The sequence below is a fragment of the Ruditapes philippinarum genome, unplaced genomic scaffold, assembly GCF_026571515.1.
Source record: "Ruditapes philippinarum isolate M1 unplaced genomic scaffold, ASM2657151v2 ctg1442_1_1_1_1, whole genome shotgun sequence".
Classification (NCBI taxonomy): Eukaryota; Metazoa; Mollusca; class Bivalvia; order Venerida; family Veneridae; genus Ruditapes; species Ruditapes philippinarum.
In genome coordinates, this window is record NW_026854847.1 from 202731 (window position 1) to 216158 (window position 13428).

The 13428-nt window shown below is 30.7% G+C and overlaps 1 protein-coding gene across 1 annotated transcript; it reads right to left on the reverse strand.

The window, feature by feature from the left end:
• Positions 1-4266: 4266 nt before the first annotated feature.
• On the reverse strand, positions 4267-7488 carry LOC132741276 (angiopoietin-related protein 7-like). The gene is made up of 3 exons (XM_060729407.1): positions 7197-7488; positions 6450-6571; positions 4267-4993 (listed from the first exon to the last, which is right to left on the reverse strand). Exons 1-3 carry the CDS (start codon positions 7429-7431, stop codon positions 4487-4489), a joined length of 864 nt encoding a protein of 287 aa, XP_060585390.1. The 5' UTR covers positions 7432-7488; the 3' UTR covers positions 4267-4486.
• Between the last annotated feature and the right edge of the window lie 5940 nt (positions 7489-13428).

A 13428-nucleotide genomic window follows, 5' to 3' on the forward strand; every position in this document is an offset into this window, starting at 1 on the left:
CATAAAATAACTTTTTGACTGAAACATTATTTTAGTATAATGATATTTGAGATAAGCGGTGACTCTTGTTCAACACATATTTGTTCCTTATAGACAGAAAATAGAATTATTGCTAATTTAAAAAATATCAATGTTAAAAAGTGGATTATAGATGACTATTTGTTTTTTACTAGAACACAAATATATGCAAGCATCTAAAATGAAATCCCATTGATACAAGTCGTACCAATTATCACGTCTTTTTTACGAAAACTAAGCACACGAAACATAAATCTTGGTTTTGTATATCAACAACTTATTACGAACTGATACTATTTTCAGTTTTCAAAACGTTTTCCTTGAGTGTGTTTGGGGCGAAGACACGACGACACGAACTCTTGATTAATTGGCCAATTATCGTGTTTTCGCCTTTCGCATTTATCTGTGTCAAATCCACTTATCATAATATAATAAATAAATGTTATGAGGCAAAATTGAATGACGAGATTTTCTAATCAACTAAGTTATTGTACATGCATTTACATGCTGAGCATGTCCACTGATCAGTTCCACATTCTATCTATTTGGTCGATCTCTTCAAGTACTAATTAATATCAATCTGCATTATAAGCAATGCATAGAGCAATAATTCATTTTAATTTTGAAAATGTGGTCTATTTACTGGCAGCTTGTTGATATCATGATTTAGATTCAGTGCAATGTCAAACTTCTTCTTCTTTTTTTTCTTTTCTTTTTCTTCTGGAAAAAATGTGTATGATTTGGTACTGACTAGCAAACCATTGTGAGGTTTTTAGTCGCAGACTCTATTTCATCTTCCCTGTAGCAAACATACGACCGGTGGTATAAATCATTTGTAAAATATTGCTCATTGGGCCATATGAGGTTCAACGAGTACAGTTTAAAAGTCAGACAAACTAATTGAAGTTTACCCACCTTCGACTTAAGTCGGGGAAAAAGGGTGTGGAATAAACGAAACCACGAACACAATATTAAATTAAGGACATTTTTTCTTTAAAAGTTATTCTTAAAAGTTGATTTTTTTAGTTTCCTTTATTGAACAATTTATTGTAGAAAAAAACGTGAACACACTTTTAATACATTGTACTTTAAACCCACTTATTTGAATTTGACAATGCTTTAAAATATATATAAATAAAACACTGTTTCGTCTACATGGTCTATATTATCATCATCAATCTTAAACGTTTCTTAAGGATATAATTTAAACTAAGAAGTAATGAATTAGGAAAGACAGTGATTATGCATATTTAGTTATATTCAAGGCATTTAAAAAAAATCTTCATGGCTTCATTTAAAAGGAGGGCGATAAGTTTCTTTTTTATATATCGAATTGAGTAACTATGGAAAGAGTTATAAATATGGTACCAATCAAGTTGGCATACTTCCTCATTTGAAGAGGAAATCCTTCTACCATACAGTATAATTGCTATTTGGCTTCAGCTTTCCTATATTTCAAATTAGTTGGAATATAAGATGTAAAATAAACAATAATTATGGAATCTACAAGAATACTTATTTCAACCTGGCTTACTGTTTATCTTCAAAACAAAATCTGTTTCTTATTTCTTTTGTATCTTTGCGATAATCACAGTAAATTCGGTATCGGAATCATTACTGTGTTAGAACATATTTCAAAGAAGGAAGAAAATATTTCATTCATTAAAGTAAACTGAAAGACACTAAAGGAAAACTAATAATTATATCTGATTGAATCTGATCTTTAGCATTGATATAAGAAAACGTCAGAAGATGAAAAACAAAGCCGCGTAATTAATGAAGGAATCATGTTTAAAAGACTCCTTAGATGAGCTGTTTGTTTGAGATTGGAAAATTAAAGCAAGATATATGATAACCTTCAAGGTTATTTCACCTCTCTGGCACGGGTTCGATCCCCGGGAGATGCTTTGGTAGTTTAGCGCGGAGGAAGATAGTCTAGTACTGGTGTAACTCTCCAGGAACGATGGTTAGGAAACTACCCGCCTATATGACTGAAATACTGTTGGGAAAAGGCGTAAAATTAAGCAAACAAACAAACAAACAAAACCTATATCGTAAAAGAAAATATTCTATACTTTTTTCATGGAGAAAGTCTGTACTCATCACTATTCTTCTGAGTATGCGTTAGTCACACAGTAGTAATATATATATACATGTGCTGCATGATCAGTCATTAATCGGACATAACATGTAAATTATTACTTAAATATTTGATATATTTACGTTTCTAAATGTCATAATACATTATTTTTCTCTTTTTTTCGTAAAATGTTTTGACTCACCAGGAGGCATAAAGATTGGTCCCGAAGGACCATAAAATTTAATAATACTTACAGTTCGGGGAAAATTATACAACTGTTTATGGGAACGGGGAGATAAAAAATAAATCCCCAATTTATGCACCTTAACGTTCATGTGTAGATATATACAAGCTCGACCGAAACATATGTTTCAGCTTCAGGCTGAGACAAGAAAATATAAAAATCTTTGTTATCCAAATATTTATGCATTTCTCATATGATACGTTATTCATACAACTTCACGATAAACAGTTAAGTTTTGACATGAGCCTCAAACGCATACCTCAGGTCTGTAAAAATGCATTAATTGTTCAAAAAAAAATGGTATTATTCTTTTTTGTATTTATATTTTCTTGAAACAACTTTCCTGAATTTACTTAAAATTGATGGCGATACACGCATGCAAAGTAGTTAAGGTACCGGCGTGTATTCTATTGAATAATCATTTGTTTCTAATCATCCTATTAACATGAAGATAAATAGCTTTTGGAAAACGTACCCTTTCATATTTTCCTTCGCTTTGTTTGCATAAGTTCCAAGCGTTCGAATATTATGCTTGAAACAAAAATAATACAGCTTGAAGTCACATTCCATAAAGAAGTATTAGTGTTGGGAAAAGTTACAAGAGTAAAGCTATGCTATTGTTTAATTTCAAACCTCATAATATAAACACTTTATATAAATCACATAACAGAAAAAAGTAAATCAATTAAGCACTTAAGTTTTTATTTTCAAAAGCTTTAATTACAGGAAAACGGAATGGACACTAAATCAATACGTTTTCAAAAAAAATAGTAAAAAAGTCTGGTACGAAAGAGATTATCTGTTATTATATTCAAAGTATTGTTAAGTTCATAAAGATTGAAATATACGTGATTTTAATGTGATGAATATTCTTAATGATATTCAAACTATGCCATGTTCAAATTGGAATCTTCTGTTTTTCTTAGTCTTCTAGCGTAACTTATCTTTTACTTCAGATATTTTTGTTAAAACTTGTGAACAATACTTATCAAACACTCCATAGCAAGTTGTATCTTTCACATAATCAGAAATGCATTCATCCTTTAAACATTTGTACACATATCTAGGTAAGGCACTATTTTCCTCAACAAGCTTATAAAATGGTTGGTATTCTTTACTACAGATATGTTTAATTGCAAACATGTCCACTGATTGTGTCATTATTGACGCATTTCTTCAATAAAATCTGACGACTATATGTGATTTTAAATCAACTTTTAAATATTTGGCACGTTAACACTTCAAAGTAAGGCAAATAATTATGAAGTTCACCACGGCATAATGAACATAAAACGAGGTCAGTATGCAAAAAGTACACTATTATGAGATTGAAGAAAATTTGATTGGCCTTCTGAATCTGTTGTTCTTTGTTGTTGTTTCTTTTTGTTTTGTTTTTGTTTTGTTTTGTTTTTTCATTGGAAAGAGTCGCCATTTTAAATTTCTTCAAGGTAGAATTCCAAGAAATTTTTTAAAAACAAGAATCTCATTACCAATACCTCACAACAACAGAATTTTATAGTTCACTAAGTACATTTTTAGATTATGTGTAGTTAATTAATATAATTGCCTTTAGCCTTAGGCTAATATGTCAGTCTGCAGCTTTATAACAAGGCCATTATGAAAACACTTTAATTAGTTGTTAACATATTAAAATAGCTTAAGGTATAAATAAAATAAACTTTAGTCAGAAAGAAAGTTAAGGTACATGTACTATAGTCGCATAACGAACATACCATTTGCACAAATATCATGTTCTTCGTGGGGAAATTATGTAACTGTCATAGAAGTATTGCACATTCAATGAATATCATGAATAGTTTTTTATTAACCTATGAAATATTCATTAAAAGAATAGAGTTATTTAACAGTATATTCGCAGTTTTCTTGATAAATCTGCTAAAGAGTGAAAACCATACCATTTACGTCATTTTGATATAAACAATTATATATTATATAGTTAATGTTAGAGAAGTATTATAAAAATTGGACACAGAGAGAAAAAGAATAAATTACTTTCTTTAGATAGATTCGTAGCTGTTCTTGTAATGATTATAATAATGTATGGACAAACTCGGAATTAATATGCCCCCACATTAAATACATACATGAAGTGCAATAAAACTGTTGAATAAAATGGCATGTAACTAACAAACACCGTGCATAGCTTTCACTTTCATTTCAACATTCTTAATCTGTAAATGATCACCGTCGTAATAACCAACACCTCCAACCTCCCTTTTCCCGTAAATTCCGTTCAAGTTGCCAAGCATGTAGCAAGTGTTGTACCACCATCCACCTCTTCCATGGCTTATAACACAATTACCATTGGTGTTTGCGTCATTATCTCTATCATAGGTAGAAAATTTTTGGTTGTTATGGTAACTTAGGAGCTCCCTGATAGAACCCCTGTATCCAAAGGCATCCACATTCATTCTATATGCAGTCGCTGCTTCGTGAACGGTGAACACATTGTAATGGGCATAATCTCTTGAACCGTCATAGTTTTCCATATCAAAATAGATTTGACTTCCGTCTCTTGTTAGGCGATGGATTTTCTCTAAGCCAAGCCAAAACGACCCGTCAAGATCACCAAACCCAGAGACGTAACCATCCCATGGTCTGTAGAAGCTGACACGACCATCAATACGCCGCTAAACAAGAAAGATATAAAATTATTTCATATAAAGCCCAAAAAATTATAAACCGGGCGATTTGACAAGGTAATGAGTCAGTAACTATCTATTGACCTATTGTTACATTTAAGCAATATGCATCAGGAATCGTGTCAATTTACATCAGAAAATTAAAATGTATTAAAACAGGCAAGTAAACAAAGTAAGTAATTTAGACATAGCAAATCGCATTTAAAATATACAAAAATGCCAAATACTGGTCACAATATACAAAAAAATAGTCCTTCCTGCGTAAGTCACGCTGTAGAAATATGGTGATAAATACTGCAAAATCAGTCATTTGTTGCATATAACATGCAACTTGTTTCTTGAAATGTAAATATTTTTACTTTTTCTTAAAATAATGTTTTCTAAAAAAAATGTTTTTTTTAATATTTTGGCACATCTGGAGATGTGTGGCTTCAAAAGTCTACAAATAGACTAGAACTATTCCTTAAAATACCGTCCTTCTCATGAACACAGGACCGCATTTAAACATTTTTGATTGAATTGTATATGATAAATAAGTTCGTATACGAATTTAAATACTATTTATCTTTTCATTGTAGACATCTTTTCAATATTTTAAAATTTTGGATGATAATATTGTGTAGTAATGAAAACAAATATGTTAGTAGAGTTTATTAATTGTTGAAAAGTGAAAATAACCCAAATATAGTAAACTGGTGTTCGAAATTAAAGCAACTTTTATGTTCTTTAGGATTTTATGATGTCTAGTTACAGCAGAGTGTAGGAGATATTGATATGTTTCTAGCAATTTTAAAACAACGTTTAAAGGACAATTTGTTCAAAACTGGCATGAAGGATTTTTTAAAAATATTTTGGCACATCTGGAGATGTGTGACTTTAAACGTCTACAAATAGACTAGAACTATATTCTCATTAATTTTGTTTAATATATTTTATCAAATATGATTTTTGACTTAATACGAGTTAAACTGAAACGATAAATAGGTAAAATGGTCACTGAAAACATATTAAGCAACCACTTTACTGCTATAGAAACAAAAAGCCATACGAAAACCCGGTTGGGATATTTAACATCATAAATTCAGGGTTTTCATTTCACGAATTCAACTTCGGAATCCACGTTTTCAGCTTCACAAATCACAATTCAATTTTATAAATTTTCACGTTTAAAACTTAAAAAATTCACATTTTAACTTCAGAATTCACAAAGTTTATTCTTGATTACGATTTAAATTTACAATTCTCTTCATAAATTACGACATCTTCAGAATTTAGTTTCAGCTTCGTAATTCTCGATTTAACTTCATAAATTCCGTTTTTCCAAAAAAAAAAAAAAAAAAAAAAAAAAAAAAAAAAAAAAAAAAAAAAAAACCAAAAAAAAAAAATTTTTCTGCTGAAATTTGTATACCAGTTTAGTACATGTTAAAACAAGAGAACTATTTACTTGTATTACAGTCCAGCCACCATTCTTCATGTCACAGTAAACAAGAAAAGGACATCTTCCGTCAGGCGAGATCATGTACATACCATCTGTTCGTGGTCCATTTTCATAGATTGCTTCGCAGTCTGAATTCCAAAAAGAAGATAGTTTAGTACTATAGCTTGAACTAATTGTTTCATACACCTTTCGCATGCTATATATCATTATTTACAACAATGAAGAAGTATTTTCAATAAAACGATACGGAGATGATAATTCACTTCTTATAAGGAAATTCTTACCCCGGACGACAACTAACAAAATAGATAATTAAAACGTGTTACCGTAAAAAAGCATGTCACAATTCAAAAGACAAATACTTCCAAGAACACAGATGTGTGCCGCGATGAAACATCAGTAGTAATAACACTATTGGGAGTGTAAACAGATTTTAGGCGCGCCAAACCTCGCTCATAGCCTTAACATGTTCCAATATGAGGATGTGTAAATGAAATTATTAATTATTCATTTCTGGAAAAAGTGATCCCTCGCAAGCATTTAAATCAGCAAATTTACATGCAAATTGCAGAGTCGGTTTGAATGAGTCTGTACATGAGAGATAATTAAAACGTGCAACACCCTCACGCTCCCCTATACCGACCTTAAGTTACCAACCTGACTGTAAGGGATAAATAGAATAAACATTTATAATTTACATCCATTTTAATTGTATCAAATTGCAATATAACGGATGATAAATAGTATTCGTACCTTTAGGAATTCCGTCAATCGTTGTGTATGTATTTGTCCCATTTGTTTGCAACAACTTTTGGACTTGCTTCATTTGTATCTCCAGTGTTTTGAACCTTTTCTCCAGATTTTTACAGGTAGACGTGGACTCATTGGAATCTGTATTTGCTGTGCAAGTCCAACTGTCAGCCCCTAATGTAACATAAACACATACAGAAAGGAGAAATGTGTTAATAAAAATAAAATCCAAATTCATTTTATAACTTATTTACTTCACGATTCAAGAACGGATTGTCGTTACAAACTGAATTGTTTCTTTAAAAATAGTTTAAACAATCATTGTATCCGTGCAAATCTAAAAAAACAAAAAAGCTTTGAACCATAACCATCGTAAACAGAAGTAGATGCTTTAGAAAAACAAAAGATAGCAATCAAAGGGTTGTGATTGTGTCTTTGGTGTCTTTTGAAAACATTTTCAATCTTCTTTCAGGTTTGAAGAAATTATTTTCCTTAACTTCATTGAAAGGCTCAGCGGAATGGTATAGTTAACAATAGTACTGATTTATCTGATTATGGAAATTCGTGTCAAATAAATAAAAGTCTTCATAAAGATGTTTGAATATATAGATGCATGAATACGATTTTGCAAAAAGTTGAAAAACAGGGTTTCTTTTCTAAAAAAAAATCTGGTTTATGTTATTACATTAATATGTGAATGATCCAAAATAACGAGCAATGTTGATTTATAAAAAAGGAAGTTTTAAGTTTTTAGTTTTTTTTTAGTAAAACATATTTTATTTCCCTGAATACATGTTTCAATTTACATTATACACAAAGCATTTCAAGTATGCTTTTTAAACAGGATCAAAAAGAAAGACAAAGTGTATTTTTAAATCATTTTAAGTTCATATTAGAACGAAAAAGAAAACAACAATATGGACTTAAATGCTTCACGAAACATAGTATACAATATAGGTTATATATTTAGAGTGAGGGGCGTCCGTAGCCGAGTGGTCGTTGACTTCAAACCACTTGCCCCTCACCGCTGTGGGTTCGAATCCCGACAGGGACTGTGGATACTTTCATGTGAGGAAGCTATCCAGCTAGCTAACGGAATGTCGGTGGTTCTACTCAGCTTCCCGTCCGTGCCTGAAAAAAAATGCACGGAGGGGCATCTGAGGTCTTCCTCCACTAGTAAAACTAGAACGTCGCCAAATGACCTATACTGTGTCGGTGTGACGTTAAACCCAAATCAAACAAACAAAACATGTAGAGTGAACACATTACTGGTTTGAATAAATATTTATATAAACATACAAATAGAATAGTATTTGAGAAGAAGTAGAAAGATGAAAAGGAAGTGAAGAGGGAAATAAATTGATTAGGAGGTGTCTTTAATATAGAAATATCATGGTAATGTATTTGAGTGTTAAATGAATCTTTTTGTCTCTGTAAGTGTATAAGTGTGAAACAATAATGTTACTAGTTTGGTCAAAAATGTCTAGGTTGCCTAAAAGTAGAACATTTAAATCATTGTCAACACTATTCAAATTGTAAGTATGTAATTAGCTGCTAGCTACAATTCTCATAAAAGATCTTATGGCGCCTGATTTGTGCCATGTTGTACGTTCGCTCCGCGAACCGCCATTACTCTGAAACGTTACTCTAAATATATACATTTATAGTGTGATACTAATTCAATAATTTACATCAATCTCAAAAGGTATGATACTCCAAAATAAATCAGTCAACATTAATGTTTGTATTATACGAAAGACCGGTGGGAATATTTCAACTTCATGAATTAAGAAACGTTTTGAGAACTGTTACAGCAGACAATAAATAAAAGAGTTTTTGAAAAATATAACAGTGTACATCTAAGGCTTAATGGGCCTTTAAGGGATACTTATGGAGATAATTTTGGTGCTTCTAAATCAAGTTGTTCATATATCCGAACAAATTGACACATAATGTTGGTAGGAACCTGGATTTTCACACCGTTATTGCCTTATTGGTCTAACTTTTCAAGACCACCACGTAGCTGGATGGAAGTTAAGCAATTCCTTTCAAGGTCAATCAATTTTTTTCTGTATGTGCAAGCAAGAACTGTATGAGTCAACGAGCCCGTATATTCATTATTCATATGTTATTTATTTCTTGACGGATGCAACATTTATATATGTTACCTGCTAATACAAATTTATTTCAAATTCCTAACCTTACAATAGGGCTAAGAGTTATAACATTAGTATTTGCTTCATATTATTTTTCTAAATACACGGTGTAAAACATTCTCATGTTTGCATATACTTACATAATCGATTTTGTTTAAACTAAACGAAAAATGCATCTGCGAAATTTTATAATGCATTTATAATGTCGAAGCAACACTTGCGTATTATAAAATGGTTGAACTATTTTCCTCCAATAAAATAGAAGATATTACTTTTACAGTGATAAACCACATTGAATACATATATAAATTAGAAACAAAAGCATTCTTGTACTTTTCTTATTTGCCATGATATTTTTTCTTTTTGCTGAAAAGTTTATTTGGTATCTGCGGCATTTGATATTGAGACCATCGTATATGTATATTTTGTGACATTGTCATCAAGTTCCGTGACAGTATAAAGCGTAAACAAGATAATTTATTCCGTAAAAGTGACAACTATGTTAATTTTTTAAATGTCACGAAAACGCCATAATGCGACGGTATTATCTCACTTATATTTCAGCAAAAGGTCTAAAAAGTAGATACACTTTATTGAGCCAATCAGCTCTTAAAATAACTTTACTAGATCCCATGTTTTTGCTGGATAAATACTACATAGGAAAAACGTCATTTTTGTTTTAATGCTAAAATTAAACCCAAAAAAGATATCATGAGCTTTTTTAAAAGGGTTTAGTTAAAAAACAATTTTTTTCAGGAAAACTTAAAACCCAAGTTATTAATCGTGTTTTATTTTTTGCCAATGTTGGGAAGTACGTTTCTTTACTGTGATCTAACTCAAGATAATACGATAAAAAGAAATAGTATACGTAAATTTTGCTAAGAGGTTATTATTATACTCTAGTTAGAATATAACGAAGGTTTTTTAATATGTAAATAAGTGTGCACCATAGAATAACTCTAATTAGAATATAACTAAGTTTTTGTAATATAAAAATAAGTGTGCATCATAGAATAACTTTTTGACTGAGACATTATTTTAGTATGATATTTTAGATAGGCGTGTAGGCGGTAAATGACTGTTTTGTCATCACATATTTGTTCTTTTTTGACAGAAAATAGAATTATGCTATAAGAATCAATGGATACATAAAGTACATAAAGTGGATTATAGATGACTACTTTATTAGAACAAAAACATATGCAAGTTTCTAAAATGAATTCCCATTGATACAAGTCGTGTCAATGGTCTTCAATTATCACGTGATTGTACAAAAACTCAACACACAGAACGCACAAATCCTGTGTTTTGTACATAAACCTTTGATTACAACACGATTTTCAGCTTTAAAATGTTGTTTATTTTTGTGCTTTCGGGGCGAAAACACGATGACACGAACATTCGATAAATTGTCCAATTACTATGTCTTCAACTTTAGGGGCGACGACACGACGACACGACATATATAGGGCGCAAGAACAAAGATTTCTACCCGCCGACACGATAATTTCACAGAAAGAGATCTCGTTTCTTCGACTATCAAAATATTATAAGCCTAAAATCTATTGCGTCTCCGTGTCGGCACCCTCAAGGTCGAAGGCGAAGCCACAGTACGTGAGCATATTATTGTGTTTTCTCGTCTTCGTGTAGACATGAAGAAACGAAATGGCAAAAAAAAGCCATACTTAAGTGCCTCACTATTTGATGTATTCATGATGTTTAGCTAAAAAAAACTTTGCAAGCTACATTGATAAAAATACCACAAATGACATCAGGTTAATTACTTCTCTCGAGGGTGGAGGTCTGTGTACTTATCAATATTCATTCATTCTGCATACTTGAATGAAAATATGTATATGTTTTCTTTTCATATTATATTCCAAGGTTTATCACGAATTTGTCATTGTATTAAGATTTTCAATATAAGTATATTCATGCACAGACAACATTAGTTCGTGAAATATTTTAAGAAACGCATTCACTCAGATTTTGTATACATTAATGAATCTGTGTCATAACTTTCATAAAGCATGAGCCTAACAAAAAATTGCTCATCATTTTTGACAAAGAAACAACAATTACAGGTATTTTCTAAAAGCACGTAACATTTTGTATTTCACCGTTTTAAATTTGCAAAATAATAATTTGTTTCATTTATTTTTAACTATTTAATACAAGACTAAATACAAAAAAAAATTATTTACCTTAAAGTGACATTATGCTCATTGTTTTCGCTTTCAAGCTGATTAGAGTAAGTAATATATTTCAAGAATTTGACTATCATAATGGTGACTGGCCAATGATTGATAGCGAAAATATTAAGGATAAGATATAAAAACTACTTAAGTTATATAAAGACTGCCCCACTCTTTTTTAAAAAATTGAACGTTACCAATTCATTCCAAACATATCTATAAATATAGTTGGGGTTTACATGGGTTATAATTGATTATTTTTGCATGGTAAAATATGAAATTTTTCATAATTATGGCAAAATGTAAAGTTATTTTGACTTCTTCTTCCTGTGCACTTGGATGGGCATTATGTCACTTTAAGAAACCGCCGCATATGTGGCATGACAAAAACCTTTATATCCAGCTTTCATTTTAAAGAAAAAAAACACTAGTTCCATATTTATAAAATCAACAAGACTGGTTGGTTGATATGCAGATATAAAATATATCATAATTTTGCACTTTAGAGCGTGTTTTATCATTTTTTTTTCTATCTGAAATAGTCAGGCATTCAATATCTAGAAAATTGTAGACTTGAAATTCTATTCTTTACAAAAAATCCTTTGATGTTTTAGGCCGCTTAAATTTCTGGGAAAGTACAAGAAGGGTTAGTTCATGTTCATCATTTGTCTTTTGAAAACTTTCCACGCCCTAAATCCTTGTGACATATAAAGAAATGTTAACTAAATAGTGCAAATATATCAGCTTTTGAAACCTTTCAGATGTCGTTTAGCTGTAGCTGCTCTGAAATGTCTTTTTTTTTAAAAAGAGAAGAGCGGAATACCTAATGAACGCAAAAAAGGCTAAATTGAACATGTTGCAGGCCCGGTTTGGTTAAGCCTGTCCATGGACAGCAGAGGTAAATTTTTTCTGAAAAGACTGCGGCGGTAGAGAGACGAAAAAGGGAAAGGGGTATGGGACATAAAATTTTGTTTAAAAAATGTTTTTTAAGTTTTTTTTACTTAAACTTTTTTAACATCATTTAGCAAAATGTTTTACATTTTAGGGGGAAATTCAAGGGGTTACAGACTGAAAGGAACGAAAACAGTATGGAACGGAAAAAAAAGAAAAAAACAATTATTCGTTATTTTATACATTAGAAAATACATTTAGAATTTGAAAAAGAATCAAAACATTTGCAACAGATATACAGGACTTTTTTAAAACTTTTACAAAACTTTTTTAAAAAAAACTCTTAAAAGGAACAGAAATTTGCCAATATATGTACTCTAATTAACATACATGTACCTCAGTTTCGTATAACCCTGTTGTGTATGGTTAGAAAGAAAGAAAGAAAGAAAGAAAGAAAGAAAGAAAGAAAGAAAGAAAGAAAGAAAGAAAGAAAGAAAGAAAGAAAGAATGATCATGTAATAAATCCACCAGACCACACCAATCAACAAGTTAATCAATAATCAATCTTGCCAAATACTCCATCATCTATTCAGTTTTCATATAAGGAAAAGATTATTATGAGAAATGGACCTTTAAATTTTCTTTTTTTATATTTATATGTTTCCATCTATTTGTCGATCTCTTCAAGTAATAAGTAATATCAAATTATTATCAGCAATGCATAGAACAATAATTACTTTAGTTTTTTATATATGGTCTATTTCCTGGCAGCTTGTACTAGGGTTGTTACAAGTTATACTTTTTTTTAAACGTTATCAATACCTATTTTAGATAATGTGGCCATTTGAAATACTTTACTACCATTTCATATGCTAGAGTACCATATCAAGTAAACTTTCTATGAAGGAAAGCTTACCGAAATTGGCTTCTATCCCTTGCATTATACTTTGTCGCATTTTACTGAAAGTAGTTGTCCGAGGGTCCAAATCATTT

Excerpts from the sequence above, each read along its gene's own strand:
- LOC132741276 (XM_060729407.1), bottom strand. The coding sequence starts at position 7,431 with ATGAATTTGGATTTTATTTTTATTAACACATTTCTCCTTTCTGTATGT. Across the intron at positions 6,572-7,196 it reads GATTGACGGAATTCCTAAAG|ACTGCGAAGCAATCTATGAA; the intron begins GTACGAATACTA and ends TTTGGAATTCAG. Across the intron at positions 4,994-6,449 it reads GTGGCTGGACTGTAATACAA|CGGCGTATTGATGGTCGTGT; the intron begins GTAAATAGTTCT and ends TTTCTTGTTTAG.